The sequence below is a fragment of the Hippocampus comes genome, unplaced genomic scaffold (genome assembly GCF_001891065.2).
Source record: "Hippocampus comes isolate QL1 unplaced genomic scaffold, H_comes_QL1_v1.1 scaffold22, whole genome shotgun sequence".
NCBI classification, from domain to species: Eukaryota; Metazoa; Chordata; class Actinopteri; order Syngnathiformes; family Syngnathidae; genus Hippocampus; species Hippocampus comes.
In genome coordinates this window covers 1,523,294-1,542,740 of record NW_017806175.1, presented here as the reverse complement: position 1 = coordinate 1,542,740, position 19,447 = coordinate 1,523,294, and the positions used below count along the sequence as shown (strand labels likewise).

At 43.0% G+C, this 19,447-nt stretch overlaps 1 protein-coding gene across 1 annotated transcript in view; it reads left to right on the top strand.

The window, feature by feature from the left end:
• The first annotated feature begins 11,426 nt into the window (after positions 1 to 11,426).
• The window catches only part of midn (midnolin), a 26,237-nt gene continuing 18,216 nt past the window's right edge, over positions 11,427 to 19,447 (top strand). Inside the window, exons 1-4 of the mRNA XM_019896876.1 lie at positions 11,427 to 12,150; positions 13,583 to 13,814; positions 15,805 to 15,892; positions 15,993 to 16,055. Coding sequence (XP_019752435.1) covers positions 12,078 to 12,150; positions 13,583 to 13,814; positions 15,805 to 15,892; positions 15,993 to 16,055 — 456 coding nt within the window. The 5' untranslated portion in view covers positions 11,427 to 12,077. The remainder of the gene's footprint in view (positions 12,151 to 13,582; positions 13,815 to 15,804; positions 15,893 to 15,992; positions 16,056 to 19,447) is intronic.

The window sequence follows — 19,447 nt, the reverse complement described above, 5'->3', positions numbered from 1 at the left end:
TATATATATATATATATATATATATATATATATATATATACTGGGATTTGTGTTGTCATTCGAATCCGTATGTCACTGCATTTTGAGTGGCGACAAGTCGCCTTCGTGACCACTTCCTCTTCGTGACGCGTCATCGCAGCCATGTAATCAAGAGCCCTTTATACTCTTAAAATGCAAACGGTTGCTACTAATAAACTGGCAGCATATCAAAACAACACCATTTACTCGAGTCCCACCCTGTCCACAATGTCATAACACTTTATGTTGCCGGAAATTTTGAGTTAAGGTTTGTTACCACACGTTCTGAGAACCACCCACTGATGAGATTAAGTTCGCTGTGATTAAAAGTAATGCATATTTTATCTCAAACATTTTCTCAGAAGCAGCAGCAGAGGTCACCACAGCAAGTCACTCACATGACTTGTTTGTCATAGGGGTTTTTTTTTGTTGTGTTTTTTTGCCGGAAGCCCTTCCTGGCGCAACCCACCCATTTTCCATGGGTGGAATATGCTCTCTAAACTGGATTTGAACTCTGATTCCTACGTCCAAAGTCAGCAGTGTAACTCACCGAGTTATCCAGTCACCACAAATATTTTGTCAAAATGTTAAATTCAATTTCCTTCCAACTTCAGCGCACTGCCAGTCAGCTCTTCAGCCCGCCGCAGTCCAGTCTTCACCCCAGTCGGCTGGGATCCAAATCTTAACCCAAGTCCTCAAATTCCACAGCTAACTGGTGACAGCCCAACATTTCTTAAATTGTATGTGCTTTATGAATGGCTGGCGACCAGTCCCGGGGATGTACAGCGCCTCTTCCCCAAAGTCAGCTGGGATCGGGTCCAGCTTACGTGTGACCTTTGTGAGGACAAGAATGGATTCAAATGTGAACATGAGTGACATGGCAGAAGAACTCTGGTTGTGACTCACTTTTGCCCTGCGCTATTCCGCCCATACGTAGTAAATATTTAACTACTCCTCATCGCTGGCATTCTGTTTACAATCTCAGCCTTTCTTGGAAGCGGCGGCGGAATTTTTTCCAAACGTGCTTTGGCCGTCATTGCTCTCATTTTTCCGCAAACATCCACGCTCGGCTGAGAGTACACTGACCTCTCGTTCAAGCACAACAACAGCAGAGGGGGGGGGAAAGGGAAGTGGGCAAGGAATGGATAATGTCGCCAGTAGGGGCTATTTTGGGAATAGGGAGAAGGGCGCCCCCCCCCCTCCCACCACGGCGCTCACACCCCTTTCAGGCAAGGGTAAGGGTGGCTGATGTGGAAACTCTCCATGTTGACATTCTGGAGAGGGGCTGCGGAGATCAGTGCGGAATAGTAGGGGATCGGAATTTTCGAGAGGAAAAAAAAAAAACCCAACTCATTAGGCGAAAAGTGACGCGAGAGTTATAAAACAGACGAGGAGAGCCGGCCAAGATGGAATTAGCCTGCAGCTTCGGCTACCCCGATGGGGGAGGGATAGTGGTGCAGGGATTGTGTGCGTGTATGTTTAAGTGTGCGTTTTCAACTGCGTGGGAGGAGGAGGAGGAACAGGGCGATTTGGCAATTCCTAATTTTGCTTCTTGCACCAACAAAGGAAATGCCTGCATCTGGTGTTCATCACTGTTTACTGTACACACACACACACACACACACACACACACACACACACACACACACACACACACGCACGCGCACACAAACACAATTTCCTCTCTATACAAAGGTGGCAAAATTAATCACACTACAATTAAGTAGAAGTACAGACACGTGTAATAGTTAAATTATACTCCGGTAAAAGTTCTGATTCATCTCCTTTAGTTAAGTAAAAGTTAAAGAAAACACATGTACAAACTTTGAAATGTACTGATGTACATTTCTACAAATGATTTTTTTACTGTCAGTTATGTGACATGATATGACAGGTTAATCAGGAATGACGTGACATGTCCTGCATGAGGGGGAAAAAATGCTAAATTGGCTAAGGATAGACACTGCCCCAAAAAATACACCTTACCTGTACACAGGTTCCTTGAAATAGAAGTAAAATTTGTCCCGTGACCACACTCCTAACTAAAAACCCCACAAATCATCTTTCTTCATTGAAATGAATTGAAATGCCATCAATTTGTTACAGGCTCCTCCCAAAAAAAACAACAAAAAATATTTGGAATGTGTTTAATACTAAGAAATAATGCATTCTATAGTATTGTGCTGTATAAAAAAATATATAGTACTGACAGAAAATGTTTTTGACACATTTTTTGCTCCGGTTCAATGCACATTGTGCTGATCTTTATGGCATCAGCAGCTGGGCCAGTAGAGAGCACGATAACACAGATGAAGAGACACATGAGGAAGAATTTTACAGTGGACTCAGCAAGCAGATGATAAAGAATATATGTCTGTGAGTATGGATTTATTGTCTGTCTACATGTCTTGCAGCACAGTTTGTGTTCGAATAGCCGTTGCTTAAAGTGTTACAGCACCATGACATTGATGCTGTTCATTAGCTTAATCATTTTACATTGTTAGCGTTGGGCTAAATTGATTTTGTTAAGGCTAAATGGTGTGGTTGTTTAAATCCACAACATGCAATTTGAGTTGTTTTATGTTGATTTCACTGTTATGTTGAACAATCGTCGGAATGACGTCGGGGAACTCGTATCTCAAGACACAGAACATCTTCAAAGCCCGATGACTTTTAAGCTAATGCAAGATACACATTCTCCACGAATTATTCTTGGAGCTGATATCGTCAAACAATTCACTTGACTAAAGCAACGGGTGGGGAGTATCTTGCTTTTCCACATTCACGTCCTTCTGTGTCGCTGTTTTCTCTGCCTGACATAACATCTCAGTCAATCAAATTCAGTGACATCGCGTTGTCATCCGCAATCGTTAAAAAAAATACCAGTTTATTTATTTTTTGGTCAAGCTAAGGGGAAGAAGGTATAGATTAGTCTATTTTCCAATGTAAAACAAAAATGTTGTCGTAAAAATAACTGAAGCATAGATACCGAAAAAAAAATCTGAAGTACTGTAGAGAGAAAGTATTTGTACTTAGTTACTTGCTACCACTTCTATGATGTCTGTGTGTGTGTCACCCCTCCTGCCCCTCACGCACTTCTACACAGGCTGACCCCAAAGAGCACCATCACCACTCCACCGAATGTCCACGGTCTTTGTTTCGCCACAACTAATGTGCAAGACGTCCATTGCACATTGCCAAAATCCACCTACCCAGCCTCCCACTCTCCCTGCCCACTCTCGGCTCACTTTCTCCCCTTCTCTTTTGTGTACGCTTTGTTCTCTTTCATACACTCCACGCCGACACCTAACCTCTGTGTGACCACAACGTCCTCGGACACCACGCCGCTGGCTGTCAAAATAAACAAACCGGCCTCCATAAAGGTTTTCATTGCATCCCAGTGGGTGGATTTCATTAGCTTATTTAGCACAAGTTCCAGCAGGAGTCGGCGACTTTGTGGGGGTGTTCGGAAGAGACGCAATTTGGATTTTTGTCAGTGCTTGATGACAGGGGCTGAGAAGTAGCAAACTACAAGTGCAGTAGAAGCGCAGATTTAAAAAAAATTGGGGGGAGACTTTTTCGCTGTGACTTGACCGTGACTGATCCGCTTTATCCTCACAAGGGTCGCGGGCATGCTGGAACCTATGCCAGCTGTCTTTGGGCAGTAGGCGGGGTAGAGTGTTCCATTCACCTGCCACACATGTTTTTGGAATGTGGGAGGAAACCAGAATACCCACAGAAAATCCATGCAGGCACAGGGAGAACAGGCATATTATGTGTGTGTGTAAAAAGTAAAAAAAAAAAAAAATAAACATTTTAAGTGAAAAACATTTTTCCCCGGGAAATAAATGTTTCAATAAAAACAGTGAATGTCTGTAATTTAAAAAAAAAACTGTTACTTTTTACTCTTGTACTTAGGTACATTTCACCCCTGACTACGTATATAGTTAAAACCGTACGTCTACTTTTACTGATCTTCTGTTACACAAGTTTTGTACTTTTACTCAGGTACAGAATGTGAGTACTTTCACAATGATTCATGGAAGCCTGGTGACACACGAGTGACAAGAGCAGTGGCTTGCAGAATACGGAGTAGCAGTGTCAAAACTTGTTACAAACGTGATAGTCTGATCCATAACGGAACATTGTATTCGCACGGTTGATGACGCCTCACTGTGTTACGACACGCAAGCCGTGCTGACAACTCTTTGCTGTCTAATCTGACTTGGGTTTGTCGTTGATGGCAAATAGTCTAACATGGAGGAGGCCCTGAGGGAGTGTTGGCACTGTGCAATGTTTTCTCATGAGAATGTGGTTAGAGATCCCTGAAAAAGTTGCACTCTTTACAGGTGAATCTCGTTGAACTGGATATATTGTGAAAGGCTTTTATTTCCGTTGTTCAATTCAAAAAGTGAAACTTGCATACAATTTCATGATGATAGTTAATTAAAAAAAAAACCTTTAATACACTTTCCAAATAAAGTATATTTCGTATTCATTTTTATTTTTTTGGTGACATTATGTATTTGTGTGACTGTTGTCACAAAATGCATTCATTTATTATTGTGATTTTTTTTTTTTTAACAATTTCTTGTTATATTACATAATTTCAAGACAGGATCTGTCCATTTTTGCCATAAAAGGTGTGACAATTTTCTGATGAATACAACAAAGTATAGCGTATATCAAATCAAACAACTCTTGGCTAATTTCCATCATATTACAGTGTGAGAACTTTTGAATGATTTTTTTTTTTTTTAAATTACGTAACCAAACAAATCTCAGTCAATTTTGACCTTATTAAAGTGCAGGACATTTCGTATGAAATCCTCCAAACATGTCAAGGAACAAAAGAAATCGGGATAAATTTTCACATTATTAGACTGGGAGATTAAATATTTCAGTATACATTTTTCATCCATCCATTATCCGAACCGCTTATCGTCATTTTCTAGCTCTCCTCATAAAGGTCACTTTGTGCATCCAGCTGACTTTGGGCAAGAGGTGGAGTACATCTTGAGACATCTAGTTTTTTTTTTTTTAATTCTTATATTTTTTTATTGTGGGCAGCTTTTGGAGTGTCCCACCATCAACCGTTTAGCTTCCCCCACAAAACAGTTCACTCACTTTAATTGGGTACACGAGATTACATTGAAAGTGGTCCCAAAACGACAGTACCACACATCAGTCGGGTGTACGTATTCAAAGACCCGTGGTGAAAGAATTCACTCTTCTTGCGCTAATCTGCAAAAAAAAAAGTGTTGCGTCTTCTTTTCTCTCCTTTCCTGAAACGCTTGAATGAATGACTCATCCTAATGTCACCGGCAGAAGTGGGGAAAAAGAGGCACCACCCAGCTCACATAAAGAGACCTCTGACTGAAACAGCAGATGTTCATTCACACACTCTGATTAGAGCCGTGTCCGTATTGCATGTCAAGACATGTGACATTGAAACTTCATGCGCACCGATTGTTGACTCGACGAGTGCCGCCACGTTGGAATGCTGTGACTAAAAGGCATGAATGGATTGTAACACAGGAACAAAACAGACTCAGCGTTCCTCATCAGTTCCTTCCCCCTCCGAAAAACGCTCACACGCATAGTCGTTGAGACATATTACAGTCAACTTTATTGTGAAATGCTTTGGCCTGCGTACAGCTTTTTCTCTTTGGCGCCCTTCAGACTGAGATTTTTTTTTTTTCCCGAAATCAACTGATTCATACATTTCATAATACTGTATATACTTTACACGTGCGTCATTATTCGTGAATGAGATCTCCAAAAACAGAGTGATAGAGTGAATACCAGTTGGATGAAGTCAATGAACCCCCGCCTAGCCACAGTTCACCATTCATGATTTTTTTTATGTCGCCGAAGTCCTGGCTAATGGAAAAGAAGTAATTGGTCTCAAAACGATATTATTGAAGTGATTATTAACTGTTGCAAGATATCTTTTCAGTCGGTTAGGAGCTACGTTTGCGAGTGAGTTGTGAGCAGAAGTGACAGAGAGTCTTCTTGCTTGTGAAATCTAATGATCTGTTATGAATTTTCAAGCTAATCTTGTCAATCACATTTGAAATGGTACATTAACCGTATATACTTTTTTCCCATAAAATATTTTTGATCCAAAATTAAACAGAATGGATTTCGTAATTACATTGTGTTCCCACCATAGAATTGTTCCTGTGACGGCAGGGAGAAAAAAATGTGATGATAACCACAGAACAGGAAATGGAACTTGAGATACTGTGAGATACAGTATTGAGTACGAGTGACACAATAAACTGAATGTCAATTCAATTGTACCAAATGTATTGTAGCTAGCAGATATTAATTTAATAGTAATATTAAAAATAATAATGATAATAATAATCATTTCTTAAATGTATGTAGTGCCTTTCAAGGGACCTAGCGTTGATCATTTATCACTACCAAGTCTACCAAATGTTATTAGCATGTTGCTAAAAAACGTAGCTATTTCCAGTTACCTGGTCACATGTCTGTCATGTATCTTCAGATGGTGAGTAATTTTGCCTTATTTTACTTTTATCATACAATGGTTCACTTCAATTTATTCTTTGTGTTGTCGTGATGACTCACATTGAAGTAAATGAAGTCCGAGCTCGCGGTTACCATAAAGTGTGACTACGTCCCAATCTGAAGTGACACGTTCTTTTTCTGTCCTCCCCAATGCCGCGGCACGTTCTCTCTTTGGCACATTCTCCGCACTCCTCAGACGAGTCGTCGCCCGGCTCGAGATATGTCATCGCTCATCTGTGCTGTGAGTCGCGAGGCGGGGCGAGCAGCACTTCAGATGAGACGGACTGCGCGTTTCGTGATGGTGGCTCTGTACTGATGTCCATCACCGTACTAGTTTGTATTTATCATGGCCAATTTTTTTTTTAAGTTAGGCAGTGTGTAGCTTTGTGCGAGCGGGTTCGTTTAATAATACAACTTCTGGAAAGAGTAGAAGTTCTTTATTTGGACTTCCGTCGTGGTCGGAAGGGGAATGCAATCACCATGCGTACAGCTTGTAGACTCTCGTACGACTGCCGAATGGCTGCGCATGCTCCGTGTATACTCTGTGCACTTTGGACAGGCATCGCTAGTCGAACAAGCAAATACGATTTGCTCGTATCATTACAGGCGGGTGATGGTTGTCGTTGGGTCACCGTTAGGGTCGAACATGAGTGATTTTCCCAAAAGTGTTATTGTTCCAAGTCAGTGGAAGAATTACAGTACTGTACATTGATTTTTAAAAACTTTTTTTTTTTAATCATTATTTATAGTAATGATGTTTAAAGCATCCATGTGGTGCATATTCTTAGTCGTACAAACTGGATGGCTCCAAACTTTCAAAGATTATGGTCTGTCACAGTAAGAATCATATTGATTTTTAATTACTTTGTTTGTCTGATCGTATCACATTTCCAGTTGCTTAGGCCAAAGCGTCCATTCGTGCATGTCTTTTGATACTTCCTGTCAATCCCATAGTGGTCAATGTAAGCGCAAGATTGATTTCTAATTATCTTTGGGGAGCTAGTGACAAATACGTTAGTGGTGCACGTTTCTGGTGCTTTAACGCCAAGTTGAACGCCATCAAACTTTCAAGGATTATGGTTCTGTCACAGTAGGGAATCCGATTGATTTTTAATCATACCCGCTCCTCGATTGAAGTAGATCGGGCAGAATATCAGCTTCCTGCCAGTGCCAATTTTCAAATGATGTCCTTTCAACTTTCTTGCATTATTGTGATGACAACGTACTGTAAGGCCCCGCTTGATTTTGAACACCCGCTTGATTTTGAACACTTTCTGAGCAAAAGGATGCTGCTGATCATAAAATCAATTAGAACGATTTTATGATCATGAGAAGCCAAAATGGAAATCACAATAAAAATCAGATTAATTGTCGTTGTATTTCATACTCAATTGCATTCCGTGTCTTTTAAAATCAGTGTAAAAGGTGGCGATGTGTGTCACACGTGACACTTTCGATTCGTTTTTTTTTTTTTTTTAAGTTAAGAAAGAAAGCCATGGCAATGTATGCTGGCATTGGGAGTACGGGGAAGTGAGGCGGCAGACGAGGTGCGGCGGTCTCACCCGCGCTCAGTAAGTCCTTCAGTTCAGTCAATCAGTCAATCAGTCAAAGTGAATCAGGAGGAAACGACGGCAATAGGAAGAGCAACGGTGAGCTGACCATGCAGGACATGGTTCATTTTTCTTCCGAAGCAGAAGGCGTTTCGTTGCTGACTTTGATGGATAGGAACGTTGCTCTCACACACACACACACACACACACACACACACACACACACACACACACACACACACACGCACACACACACACACACACGCACACACACACAAATGCATACACACACACACACACACGCACGCTCACACGTGTCCCACACATGTTGTTCACACATACACAGGTCTGTGGTAGGCACACACCGCAAGCTGCACAGTCCCACCAGATCTCATGTCCAATTCGAAATGTTTACAACCTGCCCACGCCGCCGCTGCCTTCCTCCCATGTCAATAAAGCCTTCCCAGAAGTATGTGAGATGCATTAAGGCATCCACGTACGAGGGGTTGTACTCATGTCCTCCATCACGGCACAACTTGCGTGCAGCTCATTTGGTTTCTAGGCCACTTGATGACAAACGCATGCATTAGCACGCTTTACTTTAGTATAAAATATCAAACTGGGACGTTGTGTTCTTTCTGAAGTGGATTAGAACAAATGAACTGACTAGACTAGAATTGAATCCGTTTCATGTCATTCGGCCAGCGAAAAAGTTTGGCGAACAAGTAACACAAAACTTGTTTTAATTTAGAGACGTCAGGATATTATGTGAGGCCTTAGTTCAGTTAGCAGCATAGGCTTAGCTCGGAGCATGTTCTGACTACAATGGATATTTTAGTTCTGTTGGATTGTTTTTATGTGGCTATCTGCTGAGGTGTTTTTTTTCCAAATCAATTTCCAAAATTTTGCCACAATAGGAGCATAGTTGGGGAGTTGTTCCCCTGTAGCGTCGCTACACCCCCACCCTCCTCTCCACTCGGGGGTAGCGTCTTACACTCTTGAAGACACAAACCAAGAACACTTCCTCAAATCCTGCAGTCTTAGTGAATCAATATTAGACTTTCTTTTTCTTCGCAGAGGATAAAGGATATGTGAGCACTGTTCTATTTTCTGTGGACATGTGTTGATGCACCATTTGTGTTTAACCATCCTTTGCTTAAAGTGGTTATAACACCACCACCATCGATAGTATTCGCTAGCCTGACTATCGTGTTTTGCATTGTGTGTTAGCATTAAGCTAGAAGGAAACATTGTGTGGTCTGACATACACAAAGTGTAATTCTCTTTGTTTTATGTTAACTTTGACCGTAAACTTCAATTCGAAGCGTCATTCAACATCTTAAATCCTTTTATTTTGAAGAACTATTCCGAAAAAAATAAATACAACTTGTAAGTTGGATATCTGAGGCACCATTGTGTAGACATGAAGTAAATCCAGCCATTGGCTGTTCGGCTCGAATGCAGCTGTTTTGCAGGACATCTGTGTGAAAGAGGGTGACGTAAAGACCACTGGGTCACACTAATTGTGTCGTGAGCTCAACCGTAATGTCTTATTCTGGCAAATGAGGTCAGGTCGTTCTGCATGGATGAAAGAGGAAGTTCAGAGTGACACACATTAGTGCACCTTAACTTCCAAAAGGTTGACAGAGGGTGGCGGGGGGGAGTGGGGGTGTGGTAAGTAAGTTAAACACCTCCTTTCGCTTTGTTGTCAGCATGTGCAAGCGGGAATAAAAGAGATGACAACAGATAACGAGACAGAGCGAACTGTGTGTGTTATACGAAAAGGCTTATCTTGTCTTTGTTTGCACGTGGTGTCTCTGGGAGATAACAACTGTGGGTTTTTTTGTTTGTTTCTTTTTTTTTTTTACACACTCCACTGTCTCACTCACTCGCACACATTGACACACACATAGCAGGATGATTCAGTTCTCAGACAGCGTGATCATTCACTGAGGTGGGGGGATGCGCGATGTCTCCTCCCTGCTGTGTTTGCGATCAGACATTCTGTGCTGCTTCTGGACACATTGTACAGCTTTCTTCTTGTGCATCTTTGCGGTGAATTGCTTTGTGATCCTTATCATCATACCTCACAGTGTTCGGCTAGGGACTCTGGTACTCGAGGAACCATATCCTGCATGTTTTAGACGTCTCTCTTATCTAACACAACTAATTCAAATGATTGGGATGGCTTTCAGGCTTCTGAAGAGCTTGCTGATGAGTTGATCATTTGAATCGGGTATTTTGGAGGAGGGAGACATCAAATCATGCAAGATATGGGGACCCTAAGGACCGGAGTTGGTGGCCCCTGGTGTGGGCATTTGAGACCTTACCAGTGGGATGTACACGTTCACTGCTTGGAAGGCAATGACACTCTATGTCATATTGCATTTATGTTTGGGCTCATGCAACCTTGAGAATTTATGAAGTACTCAGTGGGCTAGTAGTTACGCCTTGGGGTTCTGATATTGTGGCTTTGAACCGTGTCTCCGGCCAGCCCGCGTGGCACTGGCTTGCATGGAGTTGAAGATCGAATTGTCCAGGAGTATGTGATTGAATATGTGTGCGATGTGATTGCCTAGCGAACAATATCTGTTCATCAAGGTTATTATAGTTTTGTTTTTTTTAATGGATTAATTAACTAGAACTAAAATTGAAAAAAAAACATTTTTTGTTCACGAAATAAAATTGAAACGAGAGGAAAAAAAACAAAAAGAGAAAAAAATGAAATGATATTTTACGTTTGTAAAGCTCACGAACACTAACTATAATCATAGCGAAAATGTCATTTGTTTTTATCTTTGTCAATTTTTTTATAGATGAAATTTCTGGGTTTATTTGAAATGTAATTATTTCTGTTCGACTGTGCGGAAGGAGGGTCACACAGCCGTTTGGAAATTGTACTTTACTTTATTACACAATACTAAAACCTAGTAAAAAAAACCCACTCTAAACGCTAATTAAAATAAACATCAAAAAAAAGAAACGTCATAAAAAAATTAAAACTCACTATAATAAAAATCCACTATTATAATAACCCTGCTCAACAGCAGGGACCCATTAATGGCAAAGAGGGAAATGATATCTATAGAACAGAAAATGGGAATTACTGTGTCATAATTCAGCACCTGGCTGCTCCAGACAATCCCTCCATTTTCTCGTGTTTGTTCTCATTCGGGTCATGGATGAGTTGGAGCCTATCCCACCTGACTTTTAGCACAAGGTGGAGTGCAGCCAGCGAAATTTAGGGCCAACTATTCATACTCACATAAAATAAGTAATACATATCAGAAAATGACTTTTAATATTTAAGTACTGAGAATGTCAGACACTTAAGAACTTTAACTCACGTAATAGTCTGCAAGCTGACTTATATTCAAGTTGCTTTCTGTTAAGATGTTTGTACTTTTACTTTTGTTTGACTTCCAGGACTCAGTACAAGCCTGGTTCCTGGATATGACGTGTTTGTTTACAAGTGTACATTGTAACCTAGGGGCGTGGTTAGTTACCTGCCACGATGACGCCACAGCTCACTTATAAAACCGGCACGTTTAATTTTTTTCTTTTTAATTTTTGCTCTTAAGGTCGTACGGAAACACGCTTGTGCTTCCCAAGTGTCCCTTTCAACGGTTTTGCGGGTCAAACACTAATTAACCCTGTAAATTATTTGTTTTAACATTTTATCATCGCCTCGGAACATTCTTTTGCAGAAATACAACGTAACGACTTGACCTTTCGGAGACGAGTCTACCTTTAAAAAAAGTCACATTAGTGACATCACGTCCGAGAAGAGTCTCCTTAAGAGGCAACTCGCCGACTCACTGACGTTCTTGTGACCGAGAGAGAAGTACCGGTGAGCGGATAGCTCAGAAGCAACGGGCGGGAGCGGTTTTGTGACCACCTTGCGGATATTTCATTTCGTTCATCTTTCTTTTGGGAATTCGCCGCTGTTCTGTTGATTTCGCACCTTACATGCCAAAGCTGGGGGAACAAATTGGACCTTTTACTTCCACGCGAAGCTTCGCGGTTCTCGCCACGGTCATCGGTAAGTACCGTACACCTTTTTAATCAACGGCGCATAAAATTCCTGTTCTGTCCCGTCCAAAACATTACACAGGCCGGTGGTTGTTGTATTGACCTCTAACGACGGATCAATAATAAAGCATATTGTCAAGGGAGTGCCATGCACATTGTGTTGGACGTTATTTACTTCAGCACACGGCTCGTATCGACCGAATGGTGAATGTCAGGCTGTTACTGTAAAACAAAATATGTAATTACCCGCCGGGTTTTGTTAATTAAAACTATAACTGGCATCCAATTTTCGTGCGGTGGCCGTGACCACAATAAAGTATTATGAGACTATGCTTTTTAATTTTAAATATAAAATGATAAATATGATTGGGTCTCTGTTCATAATTTGAGTAATAGGCCATTTCGTACCATTATATGCAATTGTGAAAGAAAACGGAGTCACCTCCTGGGATTAATTTGAAAGTGTCCTTGTGTGGCCACTGGGGGGAGATCGAGATCTTTTCACGTGAAAGGGGGCAAAACTCCATGTATCATCGAACAATTAATTGTAACAGATCACGCAGATATCGAATCTTTTTACGATTTACGTATTCAAATAAATCCTATTTATTTAAAGAATGCCTCTACGGTGCTCATTGTAATCCTTTTACTGCATTTTAGTGTTGCTTACCTCACAGGGAACCAGCTCACATTCATGCATTATGCGAGAAGAGATGTCAGAGTGTAAGGATTGTACAAATCGCGCTGCATTTATATACACTATCACTTCAAAGTGAATTCAATTTTATTCGTTTTTTTGCATTTCGACATGAGCGTAGAAAATGGATGACTTGTATTGCAAGGTACTGCCTCCAGAAGATGGAGAACTGTATACACGGTCGCTTGAAAGAGATGCTGGGAAATGCATTTTAAAAAAGAAATATATTGGTATAAATGTGAAACGCGAGCTCCACATTCCCTTCTTCTATGCTGTCATTTATTATGAATGGCTTTCAACTCCCTCTCCCTCCACGTGGGTGTACACCTCGCCTTGCTATTGGCTCGTCCCTGGGTGAGCTCTTTCACGATTGGTCCGCCGTGCAGGGGGTTTGGCCTCAAAGCCTACGCTGGATCTTTGGGATACTTTTTGTGTGCGAGACGACGTTTATTGTCGCTCATGTTCCGCGGGAGCCTGCGTGGGTACAAGTGAAGCCCAACGTCTCATCGCCGTGTGTCGAAGCTGAAAGCGTACTTTTAAAACCGAGGGGAATATACGTGTTTTTGTTTGGCCTGGACCAGCCTGCCCTTTTATGGTGTTCATTCAGCCATCCATGTAGCATTTAGCTGTGGGGACACGAAGGCCACGGATCGGCTTCCTCAACGTCCTCCTTATTTTTTTATTATTTTCCCTCGTCGACTGCATCCACCCCCTGTTCATCTTCCACCTCCCCGCGACCCGACAGGTTATCGGATGGACCAGCATCCCAGCGCCCGGAGCTGCACCAGCCGCGGGGCTTCTTCGTCCTGCGAGGCCGCCCCCGCCGAGCCCTCCATGAACCTCCACATCCACTCCACCACCGGCACCCGCTTCGAGCTCTCGCTGCCCCAGGAGGAGACCGTGGACGGGCTGAAGAGGAGGCTGTCGCAGCGGCTCAAAGTACCCAAAGAGAGGCTCGCGTTGCTGCACAAAGAAACGTAAGCCGAACATTTCCCTTTTGGTTGGTTGATTAAAACATTATTTGGTAGGGAAAGGCCGCCTGGTTTCGTCTGAGGAACTATTGGCTGCAAGGGTGGGAAACCTACAGCTCGTGGGCTTGCCATGCAATTCTCAAATTAAAGACAACCTTGGAAGACGTTACCCTAAAAGCTCAAATGCATGCAATACATTATCATCGTTCAACGTGCATTTAATCATTGCATCATATTTTACAAAAAAATCTGAGCTCTTCACATCCCTTCCAAAGTGATAGTCCTGCTTCCAAACATCGCTGGCGTCAGGTGGAATCCTCCTATCAATAAAATGATCGCTTTTCAGGCGATCTCAAAAACAGCATTTAGATTCAGTCATTAACATCGCATCGTTAAGAAGGGCAACCTATTTTCAACACTTTAGATTGGTCGATAATTTCTTCAAGTTACCAGATTTGTGAAGAAATATGAAATTTACCGAATTGTGTCAAAGGAGCTTTCGGCCCAACGCCAGCCAGCTCCATGCATAAAATTGACACCAGTTTGGCACTGTCAGTCAATTTCAGTGTCGTTTATGGGATGAACCTTGAGATGAATATGTTGGAAGTTACACAGTAAAGTATCAAAAAGCAAAAGCAACCTCTCAATGTCTTAACTTTTCCGAGAGGTGTTCAGGGAACAATGTGTTTCATTGTCCTGGTTGCAGGGCTGCATTGTGTCCTTTTGACATCGTAGGAACACCGAGTACATTGCAGTGCAGTCAGACAGCCACAGTCCTAAATGTATCACATCAAATCTGAACATAAGGGCAGATTATGCAGGTGTAGCCAATGTTATGGCGATGGTTTCGCAATTCCACGCAGGGGACGCGTGGGTCACTGAGATGATATCGATGGGACGGTGCATTGATTAATTTCTCCCACCTTCTAAACAGGGAGGCCAGAATAAATTGTTAATGCTCATGCATATGTGACTCATATAGACGTCAACGTGAGTAACCTAACACAAATCCGATTTTATATCGTTCCATCTGTGATTTAGTTTTTTTCCCTGTGTAATCCCATGTTACATGTCAAGGGTGAGTCTTGCTCTTGCGTGTGTCCGTTGCAGTGGAACGTTAGGTTGGGCGCCGCCTTGATGGGAAAAGGTAGTGGGTTTTCTCGCTCTCTTAGTGATGTGAAACCATAACGCTGCAGTATTAGCAAGTGGCTGAATGAATGAATGATTGAAGGGCAGGTTTAGCGGGGCTTAACAAAAGCGCCGGTGGTTTTATGCAAAAAGTAAGTAGGGAGGGGTGGTGCTTTAGAAGATGCAAACAGTACGTATTGTTTTTCGGCCTCTACCCACTCTTGCCCATTGTAATCACATTACCCTTTAAAACCTGCCTGCCCTCCTACCTCCGCCCCCCTCCCCTTTTTTTTTTTTTTTTAAATCCCCTCCTGCCCTTGTAACTATAAACCAACTCGCAAGTCGGTGACGGGGGTCTTTGTTCATCTGCACAGGGTGAAATTTGGGTCACGCTGGCTTTTCACTCAGCTGTCCATTGTAAGCGTCATCGGATCAGTCACGTGTATTGCATCATGTCACGTTTAAAGGAAACCGACCTTTGAGGCAGCACTAAAAGTTATTTCATCGATCACCAAGCAGGCTTTTTGATCCAAATTCATGTCTTGTGTTTATCGTTATTTTATTAACAATACGTGATGTATATTACTATGCCTGGGGAAGTAACCGGCAAACTGGTTTATAAGTGGCGCAGCTCAGTGTGGCATACAACCTCATACGCCGCCAGATATGCACTGCGAGTAATTGTCAGAGCCTCGCCATACTTGAAATTGAAACATGACAGCCAGATCAATACTTTCCCTCCACCCTCGGCTCTTTTGCCAAACTAGTTTTGAAGTCGGCGCGCCCCCGCAGAGATGGCTGTGTGTGTGCGCGAAGAGTGATATTGTCAGCACAGTCTAATTATCTCATTCCTCCATGAACCCCGCAGCAGACTAAGTTCGGGCAAACTCCAGGATCTTGGCGTCTCCGATGGGAGCAAGTTAACACTCGTACCGACCGTCGAAGCAGGATTAATGGTGAGGACAGCCCGCCGAACAATCCGCCGTGTGATCAGACTTTATTTATTTATTTTTAAAATGACATATTTGCCTTGTCTCCCCTCCTCCCCCCTCACAGTCTCAAGCATCAAGACCCGAGCAATCAGTCATGCAAGCGTTGGAGAGCTTGACCGAAACTCAGGTAAGAAGTCGATGATGGCTTTGTCAACTTGATCTCGGTTGGTTTCTTTTTCGTAGCGAACAGCATACGATTGCGGTCTTTTAAGTGATCTGGAGTTTCCCAGACTGTTTGAAGTTGTTATCTCGGTGAACAGCAAATGCATGACATGATTTATACAAACATGTCGCTGGCATCAGGTGGAAGCTCGTACCTCCAAAATCAACACTTTTCTGGAAACCCCAAAATATTTGTTCCCAAAAATGTTTGTTCAAGCCCTTTAACATTGGACAATAATTTGTAAAAATAACCAACACGTGTAGTCCTCACCTATCGTATAGACCAATAGTATAGATTAGTGATAATATGAAATTTACCAAATTGTGACATAGGAGGTTCCAGCGACACAAGTGCTCCAGCTTTACAGTGATGACCTAACACGAATTTGTACGTCGGAACGTATCGTAGTCAACCTACACTAATGTAACACAGTAAATACTTGTATGGAAAAATGCTTCTGGGCTGTAAATGGAAACACAACCAAATGAAAAAGTGCAGTAACCGAGTGTGTCGTGTGACAAAGTTTTCTCCCGCTACTGTGCAAACAAGTTCATTGCGTCCCATTTATTACTGTCATATGTCAATAATCTCGTAAACTGAGGACTCCCTTTTATGTTGTTTAACTAATGATAATCATACTCACCAACCACAAATTTACGACAATGAACATAAATCAAAAAGCTCTTTGTCATGAAATGCTGTAGACGTTACCAGGCTACAAAACAGTGACTGTCCGCATTGAAAGAGGACATTGTGAGTCACGCGGTCTCATGCATGTCATCTGTTGACATGCTACCTGTCGTTACGTCACCGCAAACCCGATTCGCTCCTTTGTCACATTGGTCTCACTGCCCTGTCAACTCCACCGCAACAAGAGGAACCGCAACAATCATACCAGAAAGGGAAGGGGCATTGTGTGAAAGCATAGTTTGCGTCTGTGTTAGTATTGTGTCTGTGTTTGTGAGAACGGGTAGCTTTGTCAGTCCAGCTATGCAGTAGAGAGCGGATGAGCCTCTAAAGCACAAAGCCTCTTTCGTATGTCTTAATCTACGCCTCTTAAGCAAGCCGAGCGAGCGTCATGCGTTTCGATATAACGGGGAGCAACACCCTCCTGTCTCCTGGTAACATATGCGGTTTATATGTGGAAGCGTCAGCCCTTCTGCCTCTGCAGTGACGCTTTCATGTGACGCTCCCAATGCGCAAGCAAGTTTCAAGGAAGTGCGCCGGGGCCGCGCTCGCTCATAAACCCCCCCGAGTGCTGGATTGTCAGATGAACGCCAGCATCCTAACGGCAAGTTGCGCGGCGGTGGGCCACGACGCCCCGTACCTGATGCAAAACCGCTCCTCCGGATTCCACCGAAATGCTCGTACGCCTTTTCGGCCGTGTCAGCGTGTGACTCAACCTCGGCTATCGAAAGCAACAGCTAAGGCGCCAAGGTGGCGGCACATCGACGACCGCGCGACGTACAAAGCGTGCTCGGCGACTTCCTTTCGCAAGCGTTGTGTAACTGCGTGGTGATTTCAAAACCAGAGTCGACGTTGGTTCTTACTGAGCAATTTATTAGTGAAACTGCAAAACTGCGTTTCGGAATCTCAAACTTTTGCATTTTGGTCTGACTTTGCTCCCTGGTGTGAACTTTGTTGGCCGTGGTGAGCGTGTGAACTCGTAGCAGCGAAGAAGCCACTGACATTATGTGTGTAGGTGTGTGTCAGTAGATGGGTGCTTTCGCTTCAGAACAGCGGTGGGTTGCCTATCTTTGCATCTTTACTGTCAAGTCAAGCATCAACTTAGAATATTCGTCGCCCTTGTCTTTATTGCCAGGTGTGTCGCTTTCTTAGGAATTTCTTATGCTACGTTATTGCTGCGCTCAATCCCGATTGCCAAACTAATAACAATAGCGCAGTCCTGCGTCATGGCGGTCAGTCTGATAGCAGGGTTAAAGGTTACAATGAAGACATTTGGCTGCTTTGTGAGGTTTTTTTTTTCCCCCCGAAAGAAATTGATTTCTCTTTATAATTCATGAAGCAGAACGGGACGATATAGATCCCGGCGAGATTTGATTGGAAAATACAAAACACCAAAGCCTTCTCTCATTCGACCCCCACTCCCTCTTCCCCTTTAATGCCGGGCCTATCAAAAATCAATCAATGCACTTAGCTCTTAAAAGTGTCTGACACGATAACTGATACGACCACACACCCCAAAAATAGCCTCGGGGAAATGTGTTCATGCGTTTGGCATAGTTGGGATTGGGGGAGTGGGGGTTAGCTGCGGTGTAGCCTGAGACGCTAACCTCTGAACCCTCCCAGATCTCGCCTATCCCACTTGTGTTTTGGAGTCAACGCACACTTTTACGCAACAAAGGGCGAAGACAGGATGTCGGCTTTTCATTTGTCATCTTTCATTCAAATTTCCTCTTATTGCCTTTCACATTTGCGCTCGCGTTCTCATTCTCCTCCGCATCCACTCGCTCGCTCGTGCGTGTACACGTTTGTGTCATACCAGAACTAGAACTACTTCCTGCTTCTGTGCCCGAGAATCATGGAAAATTTAATCCTACGAATGCAACCCAATTGATTTACATCTCTCTACATATGACTACATATTAGCAAAAATTACAACCTTAATTGTGCTCTATCTATCATTTATTTAACATTGAATACTTCCAAAAGAGTTCCATGTTTTGGCCGTGTGACTTGAATGTACTATCGACTTCATTTCGAGAAATAGCGGCGAAACTCAAGATCCAAATCTTGAATTTAGCATAATAACGATAATAGAAAAACAAGCCCAGCTGTTATTGAAATGGGTTTTGGGGCTCTCCCAAGCAGCGAGCTATCCATTAAACGCGCACTCCGCCTCAGTTTGACCGCGATGACAAGGACAATCCTGCCCGCCTTGACGTCCTGCTCTTGCCACCTCACTAGAGACTCTCTGCATGACATCTAAGTGGCGTTAAGCCACCGCCTTCCTGACAGCCCATCAAACCACAACAACTAGGCCGGGCCACTCTCGTCACCCTTATACGGTTCAGTGTTTACGTCTTACATATGCACATCCCGGAAGAACAGCAGCGTGCAAAGGGTCTATTTAAGAGGATTTCCGCTCTTATTCGGAGACTCGCGAGATGGCTCTGAGGAAAATGAAAGATGAGCGCCGAAAGCAGCATCTTTGCAAATTTTGGGCATTTGTTGGCGGCCACGTCCTCTTTCCAACTATTGATCTTGGCGTTTGAAAGAAAGAGAAGGATTATGTGTCCCTTCTCAGCACACGAGGGGACTATTTGCTCATTGATGCACATTGATGTTGAGTAAAACCCAACCAGGCAGGGAGGCAGGCATCACCCTTACCCCCC